This window comes from Tarenaya hassleriana, unplaced genomic scaffold, assembly GCF_000463585.1.
Source record: "Tarenaya hassleriana unplaced genomic scaffold, ASM46358v1 Cleome17, whole genome shotgun sequence".
NCBI classification, from domain to species: domain Eukaryota; kingdom Viridiplantae; phylum Streptophyta; class Magnoliopsida; order Brassicales; family Cleomaceae; genus Tarenaya; species Tarenaya hassleriana.
The window spans coordinates 2,337,243-2,348,371 of record NW_010965122.1 but is presented as its reverse complement, the minus strand read 5'-3'; the positions used below and the strand labels follow the sequence as shown (position 1 = coordinate 2,348,371).

The following is an 11,129-nucleotide window of genomic DNA, read 5'->3' as shown; positions in this document are numbered from 1 at the left end:
TTATATATTGAATATTTCCCTACAAAAAAAACACAATTCACGAATACATTCTAAAAAAATGTAAACTAATTCGTCCATTGTTAGAATTATATTCTATTGTGTGTGCGTGTATATATGTGTGTGTGTATATATATATAATTGGTTACACTTAGGAGTTGGTAAGCTTCATTGGGTTGTCTCCAGGTTCAATCTGATCGACGACCGAAAACTTTGTCCCGACCTTCCGCCAACTTTGACAAAAAAAAAAAAAAGGAAAATGCTCATTTGCCACCTAAAAGATTGGCCCATTTTTATCAATTTAAAAATTCCATAATTACGAATACAAAAACAATTTCATCAGAAAAAAGAACCATTACGCGTTGTTACCTCTTTCTTTTAAATTATATATGAAAGATAACGAAATAAAAATAGAATAAACTATATAGTAACCAAAGTGTTGCTAATTGAAATCGAACCGACATTAGGTGTTAATTAATTATTAAATTTATATTGCTTTCCTGATTTATTTTTGTTTCTGCTATCTTGCATGGGTTAACAGAAAATATTTATCGATAATAGTGTTTTAGTTTCTTTTATGATTATATATATATATATATATATATATATATATATATATATATATATATAAAAATAAATATATATATCAATATCACGTTAATTTTCACTGGTGGAAATGGATATAATTTCTGAACTAAAATGGTCTATATACAAAGGTTGGTTTCGGATTTATGGTGGATCTAATCGGGTTGAAAATTCGGAGAACCATTCTAGTTATAAAAAAAAACATTAAGCACAATCCGTTAGAAAATCAAATATTTCTTTTAATTTTCATACTATCTCCACAAATATCCTTACAAGTTCATTCATGTTTAAAAAAAGGGAGGAGAAATATAACACGTATACATAATACATTATAAAGTGTTGGTCTACCGGAAGATGCATAATTTTCATTGACCGCTAAGGTTGACATATTAACAAACATAAATTTAAGCATATCTTTAATATTATTGTATGTATACAAAAAAAAACATATCATCTGAAAAAAAAAATATATTATTTGTAATCAAAAGCTTCTTCGGTTTTTTTCCAAGTCTTTCAAAACATTCAACTGTCGAGGAAGGTGGGAACAGAAAGAAAAGAGAGACTAAAAGTTGATGTTAATTATTTTATTTTATATTATATATATATATATATATACCAACCCAGATCGATTAAACAAATAAAAGGTGATGTGAAATATGAATGAATATCAGTCGGTATTAAAAAAAAATTAGACTATTCGAATCGAAGAGGGATGAAAGATGGGGAGAGGGGCAGGTATCAGAAAAAAAAAATAGTCTCCAGATAATATAATAGCAAGGATAAAATTGTAATTTACCCATGACAAAAGCAAGCCGAAATAATAAAAACGATAATATTGTAAACTATAAATATTTTTTTTAATTGGATATCATAAACCAAGATTAATACTAATATATAAAAAATAAGAGAAGTTTAGATAATACTCTTCTCTAAGTTTAGGTTCGAATTCGGAATGAGATATACATTTTGCGTGTCAATTTTAGTGGTTAAATTATTCAAATTTAGATATAAATATTTTTATTATTTTAAAAATATATAACGAATATAAATATATATATATATATATATATATATATATATATTCGACTTTCAAAATAAAAAATCCCGTAAAATTATTCAAACTTGATTAGGAATACATAAATATAATAATTTCGTGAATAAAAATTCTAAGAAGAATTTTGGAAAATTTTGGGCGCCCTTAACGTCAAGTATCGTTATCAAGTAAAAAAAAAAAAAAAAATATATAAGAGACAAAAGTATTTATGTTGGCGGAAAGGTATTTTCCGAACGGATCATCATGTTATAATTTTTTATTTTATATGATGGAATGTTAATGGTGCTTCGTGTTTCACTTGTCATGTTTTTTAAAAACAAAAAAAAAACGAGATATTAGTTTTGTTTTTTTCTAATTAAAATTGATAGATTAGTTAGACGTTCATATTATTTTATTACAAAGAGAATTCTGGATTCTAACCTAAAATGTTAGGATGGGGCATATATTTGCAGAGTACTACCACTATATATATATGATAACCTACGTTGTATATATGTATGTATACCAATAATTGCACCTATGTGCCAATTTACTATTCATTCTGCGAAAATCTTAGGATTAATTACAAGATATAAAAAATTGCATCTTACAAAAGGAACAATATCTTCGAAGATGCCAGACTCTGTATTTCCATATTGTAATATTTTATATTAATCAAAAGATTGGATTTGAATATATAAAGTAAATATGTCGATTCTATATCAGTAAATTACCAAAAAGGGAAATCAATCGCTATATAACAAAGACGTAAGCACGTAACAAAGACTAAACTACGCAAAACCATGGTGGGTTCATCGTCTCCTGCAACTATTATTCTCCAAATCTCGATTTTCCTTTTCACTTTCCCTCCAACTTTCTGCAACTTTCTTCCCAGCCAAACACTTGTTTTCCCTCTCCAAACCCAGAATTTCCCTCACCGTCTCTCTGCTGCTTCATCTTCTTCAGACAAGCTCTCGTTCCAACACAATGTCTCCCTCACTGTCTCCCTCGCCGCCGGCTCCCCCCCCTCCATGGTTCTCGACACCGGAAGCGAGCTCTCATGGCTTCACTGCAAAAAAGCTCCCAACTTGAGATCCGTTTTCGACCCGGCTCGGTCCTCTTCGTATTTACCCGTCCCTTGTTCTCGACCCGATTGCGCGACCCGGACCCGGGATTTACACATACCCCCTTCGTGCGACCCAAAGACCAAGCTCTGCCACGTGGCGATCTCCTACGCCGACGCCTCCTCCATCGAAGGCAACCTCGCTCGCGATACGTTCGTAATCGGGTCCAAGACCCGACCCGGTACGCTGTTCGGGTGCATGGACTCCGGTTCTAGCTCCACTTCAGAGGAGGACGGGAAAACCACCGGTTTAATGGGCATGAACCGGGGCGCGTTGTCGTTCGTTAACCAGATGGGTCTCTCCAGATTCTCGTACTGCATCTCGGGCCTCGACTCGACCGGTGTTTTGATTCTCGGCGACGCGAGATTCTCGTGGCTCGGGTCTCTGAAGTACACGCCTCTGGTTCTGGAGACGAGGCCGTTGCCGTACTTCGACCGGGTCGCGTACACGGTCCGATTGGAAGGAATCCGGGTCGGGTCGAAATTGCTTCCTCTACCGAAATCGGCATTCGTACCCGATCATACCGGGGCCGGTCAGACGATGGTCGACTCCGGTACACAGTTCACGTTCCTGCTCGGACCGGTTTACACTGCCCTGAGAACCGAATTTCTCAAACAAACCGAAGGAGTCCTGAGAGTGGTGGACGACCCGAACTTCGTGTTCCAAGGGGCCATGGACCTCTGCTACCGGGTGGAGTCGGGTCAACCCGATTACAAATCGCTGCCCGACGTGAATTTGATATTCAACGGGGCGGAGATGAGGGTGTCGGGTCAAAAGCTGCTGTACCGGGTAAACGGGTCGGGAGGGAATAATCAGGTGTACTGCTTCACATTTGGGAACTCTGATCTACTGGGAATGGAAGCGTTTGTGATTGGTCATCATCACCAACAGAATCTGTGGATGGAATATGACTTGGCGAATTCAAGGGTTGGATTTGCTGAGGTCAAGTGTGATCTTGCAAGTCAACGGCTCCTGTCGCGAGTTTAGATTCCGCCTTACGTAAATATACTTTTTTTTTTAATTATTTAACTTTGAATTTCTATATATTAGATTAAAAGTAGGATGTCCTAAAAGTTGTCGTATTTTGATACATAGGATTTTTTATGTCTTATTCTTGTAATAAATAAAATCATTTTTTTTCTATTAAGACTATTTCTTCTTAAATTTATTTTACGTTTTAAACTCGTTAACCCAATCTTACAATCTGTATGTTAAATTGAATTGTATTTTTTAGAAGACGAAATTATATCTGTGGATGGAATATATATATATATATCATATTATATGACTGGTCATATAAGTAGGGGTGTAAAATGGGTGGATCGGACCGGGTCGGGTTCAATTCGGGCCTAGAATTTTTCGGATCGGGCCGGCCCGCCCATTTATTTTTTGGGTCTAGGATCGATGGCCCGAAACTCGGCTCTATAGGACTTCGGGCGGATTCAGACCAGGCTTCGGATTTTTTTATCAAATAAAAATATTTTTTTTTACGATAATAATAATAATGTAAAATATTAAAAAAAACAAACATAGTATAAAAAAGATAATTATATGATGTAATTAATTTAAAACATATAGAAAAAGAATCAATATATTCATATGTAAATAAAGGTTTAAAAATATATATTTAAAAGTTTCTACGTTTTCAAAAATATAAATTGATATATATATATATATATGATGTAATATGATTAAAAAATAAAAGTTTTCATCACTTTAAAAAGTGTTAATTGGATCCAAGATAAAGTTTCGTCATTTGGTTAAAAGATACATATATATATAAATATAGAACATGTGTTTATATAAGTGCATCGAAGAACAAAATCCAAACTATTAGTACGAAACAAAATCAATATAGAGTGAAAAAAATATAAAACAAAAAAATTTAATCAAATAGCAAAGGTTAGGTTTGATTTAGTAAAAAAAATAATACAAAAAATGATTATCAAATGGTGTAATATGGTTAAAAAGAAGTTAAGATAATCATAGAGAGATAAAATTTTGGTTTAGAAAAAAAATTAGAAAAAAATTAATGGGCCTCAAACCCGGTCCGATACCCGACCGACCCGCAACCCATTTAGTCCGAGATTCGAAAGCCCGAAATTTAATGAGCCTATATTTTTTAGACCCATATCTTTATTATTTTCGGACGGATTCGAACTGAATTTCGAATTTTGGGCTTAATTGACATCCTACGTATAAGTCTCTTCACGTTTGAGAAGATATGACTGTGTGGTTTTTTCCTTTTTTGATTGCCATGAAATTTGTAATTTACGCAGTTGCCACTTGTCGGTCCATTATAAAAGAAAATACAAAATACCATCTGATTTTATCCATTATTACTTAAAAAAACAGATGAAACGCTGCCGTTTAGAGAGTGCTTTGCTTAATCACGTGAACATGGCCGACGGAGACAAACATCATCGTCAGGATCGGGGGGAAGAAAACAAAATCCACGAGGAAAGCGTTGGCTTTCCGCGGAATAGCCACCGAGAACCCGGTCCCTGCCGACTTGGTCCTCCCCCGATTCCGTCACCCGTCTTCCTCCCTATGCCTTTCCTCTCCCTGAGAAAATCCCACTCGTATCCGTAGATTCTCCGCCTCCAGGTGAAGCCCTCCTCCGATATCTTGTTTACCGAATCGATTCTCCGTTTTTTCCCTAGAATATTTCCTCTACGGGCGTTTAATCGAATACCCTCTTGTTTATCTGTCCCAATCGTTGGATTTCATGGGAGATTCGCGTCATTGTTCGAAATCGATGCCTCTCCGTGGTTGATGGAATCGAGATGGTTTCTGGGTTCTTATTGAATTAGGGCTTTTTGGCTGATGACGTCGATCTGGGTAGAATTTGGGGCTCCGTGTTGATGTATGCGTCTGCAAATTGTGAAACTTTTGCCTATGCGCTCTGACAATTGCTACACTTATAATGTCTGGGTTTGTGTTACCTGGTGATAATTGATCGAGTAGACTTCGCAGGTGTAAAGATGAGTTTTGTTTTCCGCGGAAGTAGAGGAGATTTAGAAAGCGGCTTCTCTGGGTTTATACCCGAAAGACGGGCTATGGTATGTATGTTCCTCGTATATGTTTTGATGACTGAAGATGTTGTTTCTCCATGGTGTTGTCATAATTTACTAATGATGTTTCATGGCTGTGACTTTTGCTGTCGGGAACAATGCAGCGTATTCATGCCGCTCGGCCGGTTAACTCGAACTCACTTGCTTTTCTCGTAACCGGTAATATGACTTTGTAACAATGCAGCTTCCTTTCTCTGCTTTCTGTGATCCATTTTCATTACCTTTCGATGCATTATTTGTTCGGTGTGTGTTTTACAGTGCTTTTGCTATTCATGATTCTCAACTCGCATCAGATGCCTCCCAATTTTCTGGTAGTGTTCATCATCACATAACATTTGAATCACGTCTCCTTTCGGTTGATTGGAGATTTTGAGGTTTTAGAGTCTTGGGTATTGATCTGACATTGCGTGTTTTTGTAAGCTTTGGCTTGTGCTTGGGGTATTTTTGATGGCAACGACCCTTAGAATGTATGCGACATGTCAACAACTTCAAGCTCAGGCTCAGGCTCACGCTGCTGCTGCAAGTGGCCTCTTCAGCCATACTGAGTTGCGGTTGCATATGCCACCCTCCATTGCTCTTGCGACCAGAGGGCGTCTCCAAGGGCTCAGGCTCCAGCTTGCTCTTCTCGATCGGGAATTTGATGACCTTGGTCTGCTATTTAGCGGAAAAACTGCTAGCCTTTTGAAGTCTATATTTGTTATATCGTCGTCTTCACTCGTTCGGTTGAAATCTGATGGAAAATTTGTGCTGCTGCAGATTATGAAACTCTAAGGGCGCTTGATTCTGATAATGTTCCGACAACTGCCTCTATGAGCGAGGAAGAGATAAACGCCCTTCCGGTTCACAAATACAAGGTTCCGGGTCCTGAAAAGTGAGCTACTTTTACTTCAAAGAATTTCTCGTACCCATCTTACACGGGTATCATTGCTGAAAAATGTCGAGATTGTGAGAGAGCAAGTGAAATTATTGGAGTACAAAATGAAAATAGCAACTGAGGGTGCTTTTGGTCTTGTTATGCTTTTTTTTTTCGGGTGATCCTTGACTATCTAAATCTGCAATTTCTGTGTTTGACAGCGGTTGCGCCTTGGCACAGCAGGCGTCATCATCATCCTCAACTGAGGTAAACTGCATTTTTTCCCTTTCCCTTTCTACAAGATTCGAAGTTAGGCGCTTTTAGAGTTTTTCTTCAAGTTTGGAAACAGTGTATAAAAATTAGGGGTGTCAAAACAAGCTCGCGAGCTGGCTTGTTACCGGCTCGTCACGATCCGAACTGAGCCAACATGCAAACGAACCTAACGAGCTAGCTCGATGAGGAGCCAGCTCGCCGTCGAGCTAGCTCGCCAAGCTCGCGAGCTGAGATATTTTTTTAAAAAAAAAATTATAACCGAATTGCCTTAAAAACATCCATGATGTGTTATAACCGAATTGGATTGCTGAGTTACAGAAGCTATTCAGAGTGTTTTTTTTTTTGAAAAAAAAAAAAGCTATCTTTGATGTTGTTCTTGAAGTTTCTTTAAAAATCATGTCATAAAGGTAAGTTCTTTTAAGCAGAAGAAGCAAGATTCAAGTAAAAAGGGAGCAGAAGACGAGCTGACATGTAGCGTTTGCCTCGAGCAAGTGAACGTTGGGGAACTTGTCCGTAGCTTGCCTTGCTTGCATCAGGTCGGTATATCTCTGTCCTCTCTTCATTTTATTTTATTTTTGTAAAATAAAATGATATTTTTAACCTAATTAGTCTCCTCTGCACGTTCAGTTTCATGCAAGTTGCATCGACCCATGGCTGCGGCAACAAGGGACATGCCCTGTCTGTAAATTCAGAGCTCGTTCGGGATGGCAAGATGTGGAACGGGAAGACGCCATGGATGCTTCCGACATGGTTTGAAGCCGACAGCCATCCATGTGATGCCGAGAACAATGTGGAAAGATCTTAAAAGATCGGAGATCTTGTAATGGCACAATGTCTTACTGTGGCTTTGTCTACCGACTTCAAACCCAAATCAAGGAAACACCATCTTTAGTGACTTTATAACCTCTTCTATTGAAATATATAGCCATCATATTATTATCCAATTCATCTGCTTAGTTATTCTAAAACCATCTTTACTTGGATTTGCCTTTGCCCTTGCCTTTGCCTTGACCTTTCTTAGCTTCAAGCTTGGCCTGAATCCGAGCAGCAGCTGCAGCTTTCGCCTCCTCCCTCTTCCTCTTCTCTTCCTCTTTAGCAGCAGAGGCTAACTCTCTCTGTCTCTTCAGTTCTCTGCAACCACAACCGTTACGCATTGTTATGTATTTGCTACAGCACGAGTTATCGACGTTATGTCCAAAAGGGTAAGGGTGTGTGTGTGTATAATATGCTCGCTTACTCGAGCCTAGCTCTCTCCTCAGAGACGCTTCCCACGCTAGAACCCTTTCTTGGTCTGCAAGCTACTAACTCCACCTCGAAAATCAATGTTGCACTGCATTTCCGACCAGACAGACACGTCCCATTGTGAAAGATTGCTAATGAGATTTGTCATTTTAGAAAACAGAAAGCTAACAAGATCGAGATTTTCCTCGGCGGGATGCGGGAACATACTCTGCCGGGATGTCGGGAGGAGATCCCGCACTACCATAAGCATAATCCGGTTTACAAGTGATTTTAGCAACTTCTCCTACCTGACAAGTGAAAGCGGGATTAAATTGTCTAGAAGATCATCAAGTCGAGCTGAGAAAGCGTGGAAAGCGAATAAACAACCTTCATGGTTCGAAGTGCAATGTCCCAAGACCGGATCACATTGCCTGATCCCAGCTCAAAGGAGAACACCGTGTTGTCTTCACGTGTTGTGTCGAAAACCTTTTCGTCCTCAGCCAATATACCCTCGTAGTGAACTGCATAACCAGAAGATATCATGTCCTAAACCCATGAGATACCCCGAACCAAGCAGAACAAACAAGCTTCCCCATCTGAAGATAGTGATTGTTGTGCCTTAAGCTACTTTCGCTTCGGGTTAATAACACCTACAGGCTCGAAGAAAGGAACAAAGAAGCAGAAGAATGCGAAAGTTCGAGTTCAATGATCATTCCCAGAGACATACCATCGACGAGAGGAAGATCATCCGAGGGTGAGACTGCATCAGGTTTGGCGCTCCGTATGATTTTCTTCAAGACGCCACCATCACCGGTCAAATCAATTACATCGCCCATGGCTTTGGAGGTTCACCAAAACCTACTTTAACAGCACAAAACATTCATGTATAAGCATTGGCATATATATACATATATGTGTGTGTCATGTGTATTAGTGTATATGCTACCGTATACGTCCTAATACACCGCCTAAGAGTAGATTATATACACACTGTATATATCTCCCCATCTCTCCAACAAAGAACCAGAAAGAAGCTTACTCCGCCAAAATAAACATTCACACATACAAATTTGTGTATCATATCCGAATTTCTACAATTGCCTTATAACTACAACCCTAGAAATGCATTTCTTCTCCCCTCTTCAGAACTCATGAAGCACAAGCTCAGCATGAAGAAGAAATCAAACAAATGGATGACGCTTGGTGAATCACACGGTAAAAAGACGAAACATCTTTCGAAATCGAACTCATGAACTTCTCATCTAGACCTTAATCTTGAAATTAAACAAAACGGATCATTCGACAGACGACCATCTGAACCGAAGCTTGAAATTAAGACGGAGAATCACACAGTCGATTTTATTTCGAAATTGATCTCATCAACCTATCATCTAGGCCATGATTAGGGAAGAAACTCAGATGAAATGCGAAGAAGGGCGAGGCTCGAACTGACCCGAAGCCGAGGAAGAGGGAGGGAATCGGATCCGACAGGAATCGGAGGAGCTTAGTTCAGACCGCCGAAGAAGTGATAGGGAATAAAACGGCGCTAAGATCTTTGCCATAGACTGTCCGGATGAAGTCTCTGCAAATCTCATGGATTCGATTTCTTCTACTGTGGGTGGGTTGCGAGGAATCTGATGCCCTTGCTCCCACGCGCTCCGCCGGCGCGTGACATGTTATTTCCCCATCTGGCCAAATGGCCCAAATAATATTGGGCCTAAATTGGGCCCATTTATTAGTTTGCTCGCTATAGGCTGGAAATTCTTTTTCTCCGGCCCAAAATTATTTGTCACATCCGACAAAATTCATCGGTTCACCAAAATTCGCCGTTACTATCAAATTTCCCAAATTATTTTTTTAATATAAATCAAGATTTGACATGTTAAAATCTATCAAATTTTAAATATAAATTTCAATATGTTAGGTTACATTAGTTTAATATAAAGAAACCATATATTTCACCGCTATTTTCTATAAATTATATTTCCTTGCTACTTTTTTTAGTCAAACTATATTTTCTTTTTTAAATTACACAACCCCTTAGCTAAAAGCAGAAATAAAAAGGAAAAAAAAAATCGATCAATTAGTGTATGAAATGAAATGAATACAAGAGACGCGTGATGTTGTGATGGATAAGTGATAAGTGTGGTCCAATAAAAAAAGAAGAATAATAAACTAACAAAAGGGGGAAAGTATATGAAATAAAAATTATGGACACAAGAGGTTCAACATTTCTGATGGCCTTTTTTATAAAGATGGTGCCTATGTATTTGGAGACTATCCTCCGAGGGGTCCCCAACCTCTCAATTATTGCCCTCTAAGAATTATATATATATATATACACTTTTGGAGTTATACATTTTCAATATAATCTAAATATATTGTTGTTGATATAGTAATATTGCTTACTAGATTTTAGATATAGGGCAAAAGTCTTTTTTTTTTTTTGTCAAATCAGGAAGTTCATCTGAACCTTTGGCCCAACCTACATCTCCCTGAACCCGAGAGCAGCCTTTGAACACACAGCCTTTGGCTATGCCTCTCCCTCCCCACATGTCTGGATTCGAATCCCTGACCTGAAGGAGGAACATCCTCACTTCCAGTCCAGGTACCACTCGACCACAGGCAAAAGTCTTTTTGTGTGTGCTAATCGGTTAGATATAAAATAAAAGTCTTTTTGTATGTATTAACAAGTATAACGATAGAGTATATATACAAAATTACAATAGTATTTGTATATGCTTAACAAAGGTAACATCAAAAAGACAAAGTGGATCAAGCAGATCGCCAAAAGCCCATAACTTTTCCAAAAAATTATTATTTGATTCTATGAAATTTTGAATTTCCTTACTTTATTTCAACCCTTTTCTTGTATTTTTTCTTTACCTATTTGCATACATTTTTGTCTCACGTTGAAAATAGGTGCAATCCCAAATGGGGCATGTCAATTCCATCAATGCACACACATC

The 11,129-nt window shown here is 38.0% G+C and overlaps 3 protein-coding genes across 6 annotated transcripts; 2 read left to right on the top strand and 1 right to left on the bottom strand.

Annotated features, from left to right (window-relative positions):
* The first annotated feature begins 2,352 nt into the window (after positions 1-2,352).
* On the top strand, positions 2,353-3,850 carry LOC104810037 (aspartic proteinase PCS1-like). Its single transcript, XM_010536208.1, has one exon. The coding sequence runs from the start codon at positions 2,419-2,421 to the stop codon at positions 3,724-3,726; it is 1,308 nt and encodes a 435-aa protein (XP_010534510.1). The 5' UTR covers positions 2,353-2,418; the 3' UTR covers positions 3,727-3,850.
* A 1,298-nt stretch (positions 3,851-5,148) lies between these two features.
* Positions 5,149-7,879, top strand: LOC104810038 (E3 ubiquitin-protein ligase SDIR1). 3 transcript variants are annotated; one of them, XM_010536213.2, is made up of 9 exons: positions 5,149-5,346; positions 5,716-5,801; positions 5,918-5,972; positions 6,072-6,124; positions 6,234-6,462; positions 6,570-6,684; positions 6,888-6,933; positions 7,365-7,475; positions 7,567-7,879. In XM_010536213.2, exons 2-9 carry the CDS (start codon positions 5,724-5,726, stop codon positions 7,693-7,695), a joined length of 816 nt encoding a protein of 271 aa, XP_010534515.1. In that variant the 5' UTR covers positions 5,149-5,346; positions 5,716-5,723; the 3' UTR covers positions 7,696-7,879. The 3 variants fall into 3 exon arrangements, with proteins under 3 accessions (XP_010534515.1, XP_010534511.1, XP_010534512.1); XM_010536209.1 differs by having other exon boundaries at positions 7,347-7,475; XM_010536210.1 differs by having other exon boundaries at positions 5,707-5,801; positions 7,347-7,475.
* Positions 7,811-9,754, bottom strand: LOC104810039 (peptidyl-prolyl cis-trans isomerase FKBP20-1). 2 transcript variants are annotated; one of them, XM_010536214.1, is made up of 6 exons: positions 9,614-9,754; positions 8,888-9,021; positions 8,548-8,681; positions 8,389-8,468; positions 8,177-8,269; positions 7,811-8,070 (listed from the first exon to the last, which is right to left on the bottom strand). In XM_010536214.1, exons 2-6 carry the CDS (start codon positions 8,994-8,996, stop codon positions 7,914-7,916), a joined length of 573 nt encoding a protein of 190 aa, XP_010534516.1. In that variant the 5' UTR covers positions 8,997-9,021; positions 9,614-9,754; the 3' UTR covers positions 7,811-7,913. The 2 variants fall into 2 exon arrangements, with proteins under 2 accessions (XP_010534516.1, XP_010534517.1); XM_010536215.1 differs by having other exon boundaries at positions 8,888-9,018.
* Positions 9,755-11,129: the final 1,375 nt, after the last annotated feature.

Coding starts and splice junctions, on each gene's coding strand:
- LOC104810037 (XM_010536208.1), top strand. CDS start 2,419: ATGGTGGGTTCATCGTCTCCTGCAACTATTATTCTCCAAATCTCGATT.
- LOC104810038 (XM_010536209.1), top strand. CDS start 5,724: ATGAGTTTTGTTTTCCGCGGAAGTAGAGGAGATTTAGAAAGCGGCTTC. Junction 6,934..7,346: donor CATCATCATCCTCAACTGAG/GTAAACTGCATT, acceptor CATGTCATAAAG/GTAAGTTCTTTTAAGCAGAA. Junction 7,476..7,566: donor GCTTGCCTTGCTTGCATCAG/GTCGGTATATCT, acceptor CTGCACGTTCAG/TTTCATGCAAGTTGCATCGA.
- LOC104810039 (XM_010536214.1), bottom strand. CDS start 8,996: ATGGGCGATGTAATTGATTTGACCGGTGATGGTGGCGTCTTGAAGAAA. Junction 8,682..8,887: donor TGATCTTCCTCTCGTCGATG/GTATGTCTCTGG, acceptor CTGGTTATGCAG/TTCACTACGAGGGTATATTG. Junction 8,270..8,388: donor CCTCCCGACATCCCGGCAGA/GTATGTTCCCGC, acceptor TCGGAAATGCAG/TGCAACATTGATTTTCGAGG.